The 15,729-nt window shown below is 34.9% G+C and overlaps 1 protein-coding gene across 32 annotated transcripts in view; it reads right to left on the reverse strand.

Annotated features, from left to right (window-relative positions):
* Nucleotides 1-15,729, reverse strand: part of CAMK2D (calcium/calmodulin dependent protein kinase II delta) — a 316,681-nt gene that overhangs the window by 72,273 nt on the left and 228,679 nt on the right. For all 32 annotated transcript variants that reach the window (XM_019025556.4, XM_019025551.4, XM_063705498.1 and 29 more), the window contains exons 7-8: nt 13,045-13,147; nt 6,916-6,999 (exon numbers count right to left, since the gene is read on the reverse strand). In XM_019025556.4, the coding sequence (XP_018881101.1) occupies nt 6,916-6,999; nt 13,045-13,147 (187 nt within the window). The remainder of the gene's footprint in view (nt 1-6,915; nt 7,000-13,044; nt 13,148-15,729) is intronic.

Raw genomic sequence — 15,729 nt, forward strand, 5'->3', positions numbered from 1 at the left:
TTGGTAATCACCTTTCTATTTTCTGTTTCTATGAAAGTGACTGTTTTAATACTTCATATGAGTAGAATCATAATAATATTTGTGCTTTTGTAACTGGCTTATTTTGCTTAGCATAATGTCCTTGGGGTTCATCCATGTTGTAGCATGGGACAGAATTTCCTTCTTTTTTAAGGTTGTATAATATACAATTATACGTATAAACCACATTTTGTTTAAGCTATTTATCTGTCAATGGACATTTGGGTTACTTCCACCTCCTGGTTGTTGTGAATAGTGTTACTATGATCATAGGTGTACAAATATTTCTTCAAGGTGCTGCTTTCAATTCTTTTGGATATATAACCAGAAGTGGGATTGCTGCATCCTGTGGCCCCAGAGAATCTGATTCAATGGTCCTGAGGTAGATCTCAGGAGGCTGCACTTTAGGTCACTCTGAATGAACCATGTGGTTTGTGTTTCAGAGTTTGAAAAACACCAAGTTAGGGAAACCAGATATAGTAAATGTAGAGAAATTTAAGACAGTGTGTAAGTTCAGAGTAAGAGAATATTGGTAAAGACTATGATTGGGAGTAAGGCTCCATGAACTGAAGACTGTTGGAGATGTGGGTAATAATGGATGAAGGCAGAAGGCTTCTAATCTGGAGGCCTATCTGTGATTGGCCAAGTGTAAGGTAACCTCAGAACTGGTAATAGCAACAGAATATCCAGTAGGCTTGGGATTTCAAAATGACTAAAGTACCTGATAATGACTTACACCAGCTGAAATATGAAAAGGTTAAACCCCAGAAAACACATCATTGCTGAACCTAAATTCACCACACAAGAAAAGAAGAAACATATTCCATAAAATTCCCAAGGTTTGTCCGAAGTCAAGGTACATTTGTGACAGCCACTAATTTATTATCACTCATAACTGTTGAGAGTGATACCTAAGTAAGGCAGAAAAGTAGCAAGACAACACATATGTACATAGGGTGCGGGAGAGACCTATGTTATAGGCTTGCATTTATTTATTTATTTTTAGGCCAAATTGTAGAAGAAGCTCTGTTAGAAATTTGTGATCCAGTGACATCTACAAACATTTCCTCATCCCATTAGGAAATTATGGAAGCAGTTATACATACAATTAAGTCACAAAAATCAATTTACTGCTGTTAATGGCAGAACACAAGGCTATGTTCTTGCTTCATTAATGTTTATTATTTGCTTTCCAGTAATGGAATAGTTGCTTCCAAAGAGTACAGGTCAGACCATACTCTGTGTGCGATCACAAAAGCAAGGTAATGTTGGAATTCGAGATTTCCTGTGTGCAGACAATTGCATGATTCTAATAAAAATAATGTACAGGCTTGTTTTAGTCATTATACCAATGTCCTGCTTCACTCTGCTCTGCTGTAATGAGGGTTCAGAGCTTAATTCATATAGAAGGCTAGCTGCCTTTCTGCTAAATGGCTTGTTTTGCATTTCTTTTGTTTTCTGAGTAGTGTAATTTTTTACCACTCAACCCAGTGTCTACTCTTGAAAATAAGTCACTACTTAATTGGCAAGAGACAGTGCTAATGAATGGCTAAAAAAGAGTTTCCCTCAGGATAAGCCACAACCTAAAAGCAACCAAATAGTGTGTCCATTACTGTGGTGGTGATTACAGTGGTGATGAGTTTAAGGGTACATCATCTTACAAATAAAGTGAATTAATGTCACTTTCATGTCACATGAGTAAGGTGATATATAATAAAATGGTAAAACAATTCCAAATCCCACAACAATGACCAAGATATGTAACAAAAGAATACATTATAATGTTCTAATGGGAGTCATTTCCCCTAAACATGTGATATTAGAACACTTAAGACATTTTCATAGCTGTGTGATCTCAAGTGCATTTCTAGACAAAGCGTCCACACAGTCTCTAAAGAAATGGAAATTGGTGGCACATACATGCTCCAACTGGGGCATGGCTCATCACAAAGGAATTTGGCTGTTTGCATAATATTATGTGAAGAAAGGATACAATATAGCAAGGTGAAAGGTGGCAAAATTGGGGTTAAAAATCTATGAAATGCCCTATGGCTATAAGTTTCTAAAGAGTCATTCTTGGTATCTGTGTGTGTGTGTGTGTGTGTGTGTGTGTGTGTGTGTGTGTGCATGCAGGTATGCACATGTGTATGTAGTATCTATCTAATATTTGCTTAACACCTAACAAAATGTTATATAGTTTAGAAAACAAAGATGGAAACTACTCTCTACCTATCCTTTTTCCCTCTTCCAGACAAGAAAGTTAGAGCTTCTACCTTATAAGTTCTCTCACGTTTCACAGATATGAAATCTCACTATTATAAGATATTCCATTATTTTAAAAGGTTAGATATATGAACTGTATTACAGAAATGTACTCAGACAATCCACATAAAATCAAATATTCCAAAGTAATATTAAAATTGAACATAGTGTGTTTTGTGAGTCTAAGACAGTGAATCCAAACTCTGATAATACATCATAGGTTATTAAAAATGCAGTTGCCTGTGTTTACCACAGATCCACTAAAGCAGAGGCCCATGCAGGATCTGGGCATTTTGACAGAAAGGCATATGTTGTTTTACTGTGCTTTTTTTTTTTTTTTAACTGTGCTTTGCAGATATTGCATTTTTTACACACTGAAGGTTTATGGTAACCCTGCATTGAGAAAGTCTGTGGTGCCATTTTCCTAACAACTTGGGTTCCCTTTGTGTCTCTGTGTCACATTTTGGTAAGTACTGCAATATTTCATGAAAGGAAGAGTTAACTGATGTGGCAAACTTCATTGTTGTCTTATTTTCAGAAATTATCACAGCTTCCCCAACCTTTAGCAACAACTATCCTGATAAGTCAACAGCCATCAACACTGAGGCAAGACTCTTCACCAGCAAAAATATTGCAACTTGCTGAAGACTCAGATGATGATGATGATATTTTAGCAATATAGTTTTTTTTTTTCTTTTTTCTTTTTGTAGAGATGGGTCATCCTATGTTGCCCAGGCTGGTCTCAAACTCTTGGACTCAAGATCCTCCTGCGTTGGCCTCCCATAATGCAAAGATTACAGGCATGAGTCACTGGGCCTGGCTATTTTAAAGTATTTTTTAGGTAAGGTATGTGCATTTAGACATAATGCTATCGTATACTTAATAGACTATAGTACACTGTAAACATAACTTCTATATGTACTGGGAAACCAAACAATTTGTGTGACTCACTTTATTTTGATATTTGTTCTATTGTGAGACCAGAAATTAAACCCATAATATCTGAGGTTTGCCTGTATATGCCTCATCATTGATGTTTCTGCACAGCCAGAGAAGAATCCCTAGCATAAACTATTAGCTTTTTGGGTTTCTTTTTAGTGGATCTGATATTCTTCAACACCAATAAAACTTATACATTATAAAAAAAGGTTTTAAATTTTCAAAAAATTCTTAATTTTTTTGGATTGACAAATTATGATTGAATACATTTATGGGGTATAATATGATGTTTTGATATTTACAGATATACAATGTGGCATAATTAAATAGAGCTAACTCACCTATCTATCACCTCACTTGTCTATCATTTTTTATGGTGACACATTTGAAACATGAAAAAATGTTTTCGATATAAGAACAAATGAATAATTTATTTAAATTCTTTGGCAGAGTAAAATATGATTCAGAAGCTGTGAAATCTGTCCATAATAACACCTTTTACAAAATAAAACAAGGGAAAATAATTTAAAAGTAAAGAAAGAAAGCAGAGAGAGGGAGAGAGAGAATTTGGTATTCAGGTCATCAGATGAGGGCGTTCTACCGATAATCATGCCAATAATGCTGAGTTATATAATACACTTTGTTTTTTTAGCCTACTATAATGCATGTATCAGTTATCTAGAAACTTCATTTATAAATAAAGACTTTGTATAATAATAGCAACGATAACTATCACTTACTGTATTTAAAAAATCCTCTCTGCAGTCCCATGAGGCAAGAACTTTGATGATCTCCATTTCTAAGAGGGAACTGAGACACAGGGACTAAAGAATTTGTGCCATGTCATACAGCAAGTGAACTGAGAAGCTAAGTGTGTTCTCTTAACAACTATACATACTGCCTCTTACCTATGAAGTAGACAGGAGGGATGAAGAAAAAAAAGTAGAAAATAGGAAGGAAACTAGGAAAACAAGGAGAGATAAACACAAAGGCAGAAGAGGCTGGAAAAGGCCTTTGATGAAGCACGCAAAGAAAGAGTATGAAATGTCCCTTATGCTGAGTCCTGCTTCCCTTGGTTACTGATTATTGTATGCCACACTATCCCTCTAGTGTTCAAGGTCCAAATGCAGCTTTTTAGCTACAACCCCCTATCTTTACAAAAATATAGCTTTATCATGTTTTAAAAATACTTTAAAAAATATGACTGTATCCTTCACAAAACCTGTCTGTGTCTGCCTGAGTCTCAGGCCACTCTGTTGCTTTTTAAATTCATCAGCAGAAACAGATCTATGTATGCTGGGAGCTGATTTATTGCAAGGAAAATATCTGAGATACCTTCCATTAACATTTACATTTGAACAAAGATATTTTGTGACAATGCTCTAATTCAAGGCATTTTAGAGCTCATGCCTTAGAGTTCATGCTTAGAAGATACTCTCAGGTAGGTAGCAGGAAGACAGCTTGGGGCATTCCTAAGACCTTACCCATTAATTAAGTAGCAATTGTCAATTGTCTTCCTTTAAAGTGCACTGCATTTGACCCTCCTACAATTCAATGAGGGTAACATATTCCTATTTTACAGGTAAAGAAACCAACTCAGATATATTAAAGAGACTGGGTTAGTAGGTAAAAAGTAAAGACTGAACCCCAGGGGTTGAAACTATAAATATAGTGCCCTATTTTACCACTGCCTTCCCAGGCATGGAGGTAACTCTGAAAGCCCAAGATTCAATCAGTTTAAGATCAAACATCAAGTTGTTACCAAAGAGGTAAAGCTGACAAGAAATATAGTGAGGAAGAGCCTATCACTATAAAGTAGTGATGATGAATTTATTAACTTTTTAAACTAAAACAAGTCTAAAAAATTATTTTCAGAATCAAGTAAAGTTTTTTAAATCAACTTTTCCAAGCTTGCTGACAAACACCAAAGGCACTGAAATCTGTCTGCAGCACACTAAAGCCAAACTATGATAGTTAGGTATCTACTTGTAGGCTGGTAGCCATGACATAGTATCAGGAATTTAGGTGATTATGTTGATAATCTTAGTAGGGTAATGTTGCAGCATTCTTTCAGTCTTTCCTGTATTCAAAGTATATGTTGAAACATAAAAATTCCATTATGAAAACTGTGGGTGAAAATCCTCCCCATTATATGTCTTTGGGCCTGCATAGGATACTGTTTTTGATTTGAGTTGGCTGATAGAGGCCTAAATCAGACTTTTGTCCCCTCGGGATGGTCAATTTCATTATTTTCCAATATTTACTAGTTCACTCTTAAACTCTGCCAAGTGTCATGGGCAAACATAATATTTATTGGAAGGACTGGTTGGATCCATTGAGAAGATAGCAGCGTAAATACATAACCACTAGGAGCATTGCTCCACATCCCTGTTATCAAAGTGTTACAGAAAATGGCAGCATTAGCATCACCTGAGAGTTTGTTAAAAAGGTAAAAGTTTCTATCCTAGATATACTGAATCAGAAACACAGCAATCTGTCCTTTAAACAGCTGTCCATGTAATCTTGTTGTAGACTGAGGTTTGAGAACTTCTACTGTAAGTCGATCACTAGAGAATATCAACTTCAAATTTAAAAGATATTACAGCGTGAGTATCCCTTATCCAAAATGCTAAGGACCAGAAATGTTTCAGATTTTGGATTTTTTCAGATTTTGTAGTATTTATACATACATAATAAGATATCTTGGGGATGAGACCCACGTCTAAACATGAAATTCATTTATGTTTTATACACATCTAAACACATAGCCTGAAGGTAATTTTATGAAATATTTTAAATAATTTTTAGCATAAGATAAAGTTTGGACTGTGTCTGACTGCAACCCATCACATGAGGTCAGGTGCAGAATTTTCCACATGTGGCAATCAACGTTGGCACTCAAAACGTTTTGGATTTTGGAAGCATTTTAAATTTCAGATTTTTTGATTAGGGATGTTCAACTTGTATTTTAAATTATAAAAATTGTGGTTGTTATAGACAATATTTGTGTCCCTCATAAAATGCATGTGTTAAAATCCTAACTCCTAATATGATGGAAGGAAGGAAAGTGAGGTCTTTGGTAGGATGGAGGCCTCATGAATGGGATTAATGCTCTTATAAAAGAGACCCTGGGAGCCCCCTCTCTGTTTCTGCCATGTGAAGACACAAAGAGAGGATAACTCTCTATAAAACTAAAAACAGGCCCTCACCAGACACCGAATCTCCTGGCACCTTGATTTTGAATTTCCCAGTCTTCACAACTGTGAGAAATAAATTTTTGTGGCCAGACATGCTGGCTCACACCTGTAATCCCAGCACTTTGAGAGGCTGAGGCAGGTGGATCACTTGAGGCAGGAGTTCAAGACCAGCCTGGCCATCATGGTGAAACCCTGTCTCTACTAAAAATACAGAAATTAGCCATGCATGGTTGTGCGTGCCTGTAATCCCAGCAACTCAGGAGGCTGAGGCAGGAGAATTGCTTAAACCTGGGAGGCAGAGGTTGCAGTGAGCCGGGATTGTACCACTGCACTCCAGCCTGGGCGACACAGCAAGACTGTATCAAAACAAATAAATAAATAAATAAGAAATACATTTTTGTTATTTAACCCACTTGGTCTATGACAGATTGTTATAGCAGACCAAATGGACTAAGACACTAGCATATCACAAAATTTGCTTCAAAATATAATTGCTTACCACATGCCCACATATCCACTGGCTTTCCATAAGGATCTTTACGTAAAACTTCTGGAGAAAGATATCCAGGTGTGCCAGCAAAACCTAGGGAAAAGAGATGTTAATGAGTCACAGTTGATTTGACAAAACAATATGAAATGGGAAACTAAGAAAGAAAAATTTCGGGGGCTTCTTTATCTGATTGTATGTTTTTCAAAACACAACAAGGTTCTCAGAGCAATAAATAGTGTAGACTTTCTCTTTATAGAAATATCAACACTAGTATGCCCTGCCCTGTAACTCATTTGAAAAAAAATACATCTTTTTTTCCAGATATGAAGGCCAATCTACTATGCTGCAAAGTCACTGTGTACACTTAAGACCACTTTTGGTTAGCAATTCTTATTGTCCTTTATGTATATGGGAGTTAAAACTACACCTGAAAAGAAATATGGAGAAGAACTCACCAGGAGAAGATATAAGTCGAAAATATATCACAGAGCTCACTGTGTACTATTAAATAATCAGTATGTACTTGTAACTGGCAACTAAAGAGAAGATGCAGGAATATTCAGATGAATCACTACTGAACAAGTATCAACTAGACATTCGACTTAAGAAGGGATGTGGTAAGAAAAACTAGATGGGGAAAGAAAACTTCATATTATACATATTGGTATAGAATTCAGTAAGTTACACTTAGAAACAATTTATAGCTAGAATCTAGAGTAAAATATTTATTTCTGAAAATAACAGTTTTTTAAATAAAAATGTTTACTTGAAACATACTAAAAATAACTATCCTCATTTGGAAGTTTTCTTTAAAAGCACAAATAAACTAAAAAAAATCTTTTTAAAAGTATATATAAGGGAATTTCTCCAACCACAGATCACTGATGAAACACACTGTATACTTATTGAAATGCAAAGTGTCCAAGAAAGAAACTTTTCCCCCCTCATTTCTGTGACAAATTTATACTTATTAAGTACAAACAGCATGCAAAGAGGTATTAAAAGACAATATATACAACACAGTTACTTCTCTGAACAAAAAAGAAAATGAGGAAAAAAACTTTGCACTTAATCTTTTTTCTTTTCTATTACCATTCTTCTTTTTCTGTTTGTTTTGGGGGAAGATTGGATAGACAATGAGAAGGGATTCCAAGAAAAGACCTGTATGTTGTAATTTAAGCTTCAAATGGACCCTGGGTAATCCACCTGTACCTCAAACTTGACTTGAAATAAATATTTGGTTGGTAGTTGTGAGGTACAGGGAATTACTGAGCAATAATGGTGGTTCCACTGCCTAAAGCTTGAAGATTTCCTCAAGGAGTGATATGCACTCTGTGAATTCCAAGGTAGAGATGGACACAATTGTTTTAAAGAGTTTGCCAGCACTTCTGTCCCCTCCACTCTCACCATCCTTCTCCAACTCCTCTAGAGTTGACAGGCAATGAGACTCCAGTGAGAAATCGATGCTAATGTCCAGATTAAATCCAATGTTCTTAGTGTGCACTTTCAGATCCTTTATCATCTGGCTACCCTTCATTCATTCAACATGATTTCGTTCTCCTTCTGAGCCCTTGACCTGACTAATCTCTTTAAAGTCTTTTAAAAATGGCCTTCTCATTGTCACCCTTGATACTACTTTTTCTGTTCCTTGAATCCTCAATATTTTTTCTCTACCTGTTTTCTAACAGAGTGGCTCTAGGTTATTTCCATCTTAGAGCTCTCCTTAGTTACCTACAGTTCTTGGTGATCCCTTCTCACCCTGAATTTCAATGACTCTTTTATATACAATCTGTACTCTTCTGTCTAAATCAGTAAACTTTAATAATGTATGATTTCAATAACTTAGAATACATGGCCAGAAGTAGGAAATGTTAACAATACCTCTCCTAAGCTTCCCTAAGATAGGGAAGTAAGTTACTATGTGAGGAAGAAATGAAAAGATCATTTAAAATATACATTATTACAAACCTCTTCTAGAGACTAAAATTCTAAGAGAATACCAGCATGCTCATTCTTATTTAGTTACAACCATCATTTGAGCAGTCAATGGGGTCCTTACCCCAAGAATATTGAAGCATATATCTAAATGCATGGACATTAGGAAAGAATGTACTGTACAATGTGACCTCATAAATACAGACATATGGGGGGTAAAACAGAGAAGACCTTCTTTGTGGGAAATTAAACTTGCAAGAATCTAGGATTATCATACTACATGCCATCAATAGAAAAAGTAATGAGAGCTTGCCTTTTTTAGGGATAGCATATGTTTCTTACTTTGAAAAACCAATAAGAAAATCAAAATAGATAACACAAAGAGACAAGAGAATTACTGACTGTTGGAAATGTATCCATTGTAACACATTGGCATAAAAAGAACCTTAATATCATAAAAAAGAGACATAACAGCAACAAAGCAAAATAATTCTTCCATGAACCAAGATCTTGGTAGTTATCTTTTTTTTTTTTCTAGCAGCAACAAAATGTTAGAAATGTATTGCAAATAACATGTCCAGTTCCATAAGAGAAACAGAATATATTTGAATATTTCTTTTTGGTAAATTTTCTAGCCATCTTATCAAGTATAGTGACAGGGTGTTTACTTCTACCAGTTTTGGCTAGTATTCCAACAGACCAGACTAGAAAATGAAAAGTAAATATAGGAAAAAACAAACAAGTTGGGACTTGAAAAATGATAATTAAAAAAAACACAATAAACAGCTTCCATAATGCTTTGTATTATCTATTATGTTGTTTCGTATACATACTATGTTTTTTTCTTATTTGTAATGGACCTCATATATTTATTAAAATAAAATTATGTAAAAGCCTGAAGCTCTGGTATTTCACATAATGAAGAAAGAGTCCTGCTCTTTATCAAAATTAAAATAACACAGCTTTTCCTCCATAAACACTGATATTACATTTTGAAAGATAAAATTAATCAGTAAAAATATATGGGACTATAATGGCAGATCATAATGAATAAACATCAAAACAGGTCATTCATTATTAAAACATGCCTTTACTCCTAATACTTAAAATATATCTGGCAGCTCATCTGAAAGAAACGTAGAACACCACGTCTCCTTTTTCCTCAGATTACCATGAAGATTCGCTTGAACTTGAGAAAAGAAAAAGAAAGAGAAAAAAGAAGTATATTCTCCCAAGTTTAGACATTTTGTTTTTCTATACTTCTGAAATACTGAATTGCCTTAGAACTTAAGATGTTGCTTCTTTTAAAAGTTATTACTCTAACAGGTACCTTAACAATAACTTAATTGCTGATAGCACCATGCTGATGAAGTGGAAATTTTATTGCTGAGCTGTCACTGCTTCTTTGGGACCAGCTTGTTTTTAGAAATCAATAACAATTTGAAAATCTATGTACTTTTATTTGGATGCTATTGCTTTTACTGACCTGATATTCAGTCTTCTACTCACTGATTCACTAAACAACTCTCACTGAATATGCAAAGAACTATGTCATTGTTTCACACCAAGACAATTTTGAAAACTTATTGAACATCCTTTATAGCTCACTCAAGTTTCTATGGACTATTTCACTCAATCTTATAACAGTCCTGTGAAGAAGTGTTTATTATCCCATTTACAAAGAGGATAGTGACCTCACAGATTTAAAGTGACTTGCTCAATATCATACAGCTGTTAAGAATCAGAGCCAAGATATAAATTCATATATTCTCATTCATAAAGTAAAATTTTTTCCACTACACATAGCCCTGCTCTCAAACTATATGTGTCATAGCAGAGGAGATAAAACATTAAGCTCAAAAACAGAAGAGATTTAATGAGCTTGATTCCAACATTCTTGTAATCATCAAACATAGCTGCTGATGCTAACTTGAGCCTCAGACCTGATAACAAAGGCTTGTCTTATTCCTGATATCCTATCATCACCTTTACCAATTTCTGGTGATTATATCCCTGGGCCTAAGTTCCCATTTTTGTATCCTGCCTCATACCCCAAGTCTCTCATGACGTGGGGTCCTGCTTTGCTCTACACAGGACTCGAGTCCTGTCTTTGAACCCAATGTCTGGGACTTTCATGTTTCCTAAACAGATTCCCTTAGAGTTCATATTTCCTGTCTGATCTGTATGTTATTTGGAACTTGCTTGCTCCTACACCCTCCCTAGTCAACGCTATCATCATGCATAATTTGAACGATTGTTTTAGTCTAACTGGGTCCTTGCTTTCAGATTAACTATACTTAAATCATCTTCTATACTTCTACTGGAATCATTATTAAACAACATACACCCAGTTATGTCCCTCTCTTCTAAAAATGTTTCAAAAGATCCCAAAATCTCTAAGGTGAAATCCAAATCCTTCAAAAACACATAAAATCATTTCCTGCCTCATTAACTACTACTCACTCGAGTATACTTTAGCTTTATCAAACTTCTTGTTTTACTGTAATAGAAAAAATAGTTTCATGCCTCTGAGCCTTTCCATGTGCAGATCCCTCTGTCTGGAATGCCTTAATCTCCTTGCATGACAGTGAACAAAGTCCCATTCATCCTTTAGGCAACCATAAGTGTTAAGGCAATTATTGAACCTCTCTCCAGAGGCAGGTTTTTGTACTTCCTGTCTTGTGTTCCCACAGCACCTCATACATTCCTATGTTAAGATACTTCCACCCTGAATGGTAAATAGTTATAGATACAAAAGCCTCAGCTCCTCCAGGGTCAGGACTTCCTACTTAATTTATGTATCTCTAGTATTTGCTTTGCCCATCTCTGTGATAGCCCCACTACTTCCTGTTCAACCCTTAACTCCTGTTACAATATATTCTTTCTGTGTTAACTGTACTCTTTTCCAGGATACAGAGATCATCTGAATCTCTAATTTACAGACTAATCTAGGTCCTACCTTCGTTCAGTTTGCAGTTAATGGGTACAAGCTTATTAAAAAGTTAAAATATTATAAACAGAATGACAAGTTTGGAGGTATTAAATTCATCTGGGATTGGAGGGTAAAAAGACAATGTAAAAGGTAATATTAAACATGAGAGAGACTTCAACCAAGAATAACTGTCAGGTACTACTGAAAAAGGACAGGCAGCAGGAACTGAGGTCCTGCATTAGGCTGCCAGGGAGTCTTGGCACACCCTCCACTCCCATTAACAGCTGGGGCAGAAAAGGGAGATGTGGTGAATCCTGGGAGCCATATGTACATCTTGGGAGATGTGTACATTAGGGATTCAGAAAAGCATTTGCATATAAAACAAAGAAATAGCATGTTTTTAGTCCTCTATTTGTTGTTGTTGCTCAGAGGAAAATAAATCAGAAATGAAGGACATTAAAAAAATTATCTAACCTCAACACACCGAAAGTCAGAAGACAAGACAGGCTTGGGGAGAGGTTATATTTTTGGAACTGTACATGGGAAGTGGGTTGGATGTTGGAAAATGGCAGAGAGAGGCATATGAAAATTAATGAGTAAATAATTTATTCAGACTGAATATTGAAACAAAACATAACTCTGGTTAGAAATACTATAATTTAAATTTATTTAGAGTTAATTTCTTCCTTAATTGTAAAGAAGCAGAAATTTCATCATATAAAAATTTCTAAATTATCAGAATTTTTGAGAGGAAACTGGCATGTTGAAGACATATAAAATAACTGAGGTGAAATATACACATAAATAGATTCTTCATAATTTTTAAACAATCTTTAAATCATAAATCATAAAGTATTATATGTGAAATATCCTGTGTTTCTTGAGCATCTACTATTTACACAGCAGTTTTTGGCATCATATGAGGTTGTATGCAAACAACCAACTTTCTTTCAAATAAAAAAAGTACTCTTTGAATGTTGTAATCCTCTAATTAATGCTTATTAAATAATGTACTTTCTCAATCATCCTTTGAAGAAAAAAGTGTATGTCTTCTTGTTCTCCCATTAATATTTTCCCTTAAATTATTTCTAGATTATATAACCTTTTATGTCAACAAAATTACATGCTTATAAAGGCACAATATCTAAAAATTAGTCAAATTGTTATTAGGATGAAATTTTCCATTTTATTTTCACTAGGAAGTGGGATTAGGAGCCAGAATTCAGAAGCCAGAAGACTATAGGTAGCATGAAGGAGGGGGCCCTACTCACCAAACCACGCCTGCTGGTCCCCTTGAACTTCTATGGCTAAGCCAAAGTCTGCCAATTTCACAGCTGCTCCCTTGGATTTGCTAGCTAAAAGCAAATTCTCAGGCTTTATTTAGAAAGAAAAAAAAAAGAGACTGAAGTGAGAACCTATTTTAAGCGACTATTCAAAACTAACAACATTTTACAGGATTAGGGGGAAAAAATTCATGCACTGTCATCTTTCCTGGAGACTGCCATTCCTAAATCCCAGGGAAAATACAGTTAGAAAATGATTAAATATTATCATGTGTGCAGGCTTCAGACAGATGCATAACTGTCCTAGAGAGATACTGGGTAGAAGAGAGAATACACTTGGGGAGGGATCAAATGAATGAGAGCACCTGTCTTGACCTGCTCACATGTTTCCAAAGACTGCTCAGGATTCAGACTTGGCCACGGACATTGACTTAGAAGCCTAACAGAGCAGACATTTTCAGCAGAAGAAAACTTGGCAAAATAATAACAAGAGTTGGACCAATCTACAGACATTTGGCAAATGAAACTGTGCAAATTAAATCCTAGTTAACTTCAAGAGTTTGGACCCAAATGTAGTGATTTTGATTCCTCAATGTTTCCAAACAATTTTGGTACAAATTTTGGAGACTTACTCTGAATTATGTATTAAAATTGCTGTCTTTAAGAATCTGTTTATTCTTAAAGGCAGAAAGAGTATACTACTATTTGCCAAATGTTATAGTCAGCTTTTTTTTTCTTTATAAGCCAGCTTTTAAAACATAATTTACATTTCTTCAAAGTGTGATTCAGAGCATTACTTATATATTTATTTTTCCATCTCAGAGTACTATGAGAAAGATATATTTTTATTTTCTTGGGTACTTATCATTATGCAAGGACTGATAACTCAGTCTTGGAATAAGGCTGTGTCTATACCACTGTTTCCCAACCAATGCATCAAGACACATTAGTACTTTGAAAATAAGCACCAGGGAACAGTCTTCAATTTCCATGAATCGCCTTTGTGGATTTTAAGAAATGAAGATGGTCAGGAAAAGGAGACTGATTAATATATACAGTTAAGGATATACAACCCCAAACTCGATAAATATATTGGGTTAGAATGTATATGGGAGAGTGGTTTGGGGACAAAACCCAGCAAATTTAGAGGTGTGTCTCAGACTGAAAAAAGTTGGGAAACAATGGACTCTACAAATGCCAAAACGATTGTCTGAAAATCTAAAAATTCAGTCAATCAAATTCATTTTGTTTATATGTTAATAAACAAGTAATGTCATGTTTTAAAAATCAAATTGGCTAAATTTTTCCCACTGAATTTGTCAATTCTGTTGGTAGTTTTGACCTTGTGTAAACACAGCCTAAACCAGTATCTAATTTATTAATTAAGCCAGCCATGCAAATTAGCAAAGACCCATAACCAGAACTTGGAAGAAATTCAGTTAAATCTACAAGAAATTAGAGTGTTGGAGAGTAAGTTTTAATCAAGTACCAGACTTCTTCAGGCTATTGTTGCTCACTGCCATCAGATTCATTGCTATTATGACGACCGGTAAATGTGAGAAAACTTTTCTAATTTTGTGGGGCTGATAGGGATTTTTAACCACCTCAACACTAAATACGTAATTTAATTTGGAGTATGGGATAAAGATATCTCAAGAATATAGAAGACTTTTATGCTGAAATGACTTTTAGTAAAACCTAACATTTGAAATTATTTGGAACTTTATCAACATACTATAGTATCTACTCATGTTAAATTACTTTAATTTGACATTTTATTTTTGCAACGAAAATTTATGGTCTACCACATTCATGCATTTCCTAATTTGATCAAGAAGTTAAGTTCCAACTATTAACTCATGGAATAATTAACTTGGAAAAAGCTCATTAAACTGTGAGCAATGGTTGATTCTAATTCTTTCTTCACTTTCAAAAGCACTGGCATGTCAGAGATTTCTGTTAATACACATCTGTCCTAATTTGTCAACCACAGACTCATTCAAAAAAAGAGTTCCAATCACTTTAGAAATCACATTTTAGGTGTTTGAAGTCAGGTGATAAGTTTGTTGAGCAACTGTCAGTGTAACTGGTAAATAACCTTTTAAAAAATTGTGTTTTCACTCATCACTAAATGAAAAAGCTGTTGGGCAGGGCTTGTGCGCATTATGCCTCAAGCACCAAGTATCTGCCGATTCAGAAGAAATGGAACATCTTAGAGTTTTATCATGCATATCCTCTGAATGACTGGGGCAAATACTCATAACTAACGAAGACCTCACTGTAGGGCCTTTGTGAGTCATCCAGAAAATAGTAAATCCATCTGGACCAGAGTTGCACCTTATACTCATGAAGACTGTTCAGCTGCAGTTATGTACAAGAAAAGGCAGGGTTATTTGAAGGTGACTGTGTAGATGTAACAATTAAGAGACTAACATGATTTCATGTTTATGTATATCTTTAGGCAAAGCTAAAATACAGAATTATATAACGAAAATGTAAAAATTAGGATGATTACTAAAATTTAGGCTCTAAAATGAAATTATATAATGAAAACTAAAAAATTTAGCATGATGAGTTTAAGGGATTATTCACTTTTTAATATTTCATCACAAGATTGCTTTAAAGGGCAGCTCCAATGAAACATTAAAAATAATCACACAAGTTTGATTTCTA

This window comes from Gorilla gorilla, chromosome 3 (genome assembly GCF_029281585.2).
Source record: "Gorilla gorilla gorilla isolate KB3781 chromosome 3, NHGRI_mGorGor1-v2.1_pri, whole genome shotgun sequence".
Lineage (NCBI taxonomy): Eukaryota > Metazoa > Chordata > Mammalia > Primates > Hominidae > Gorilla > Gorilla gorilla.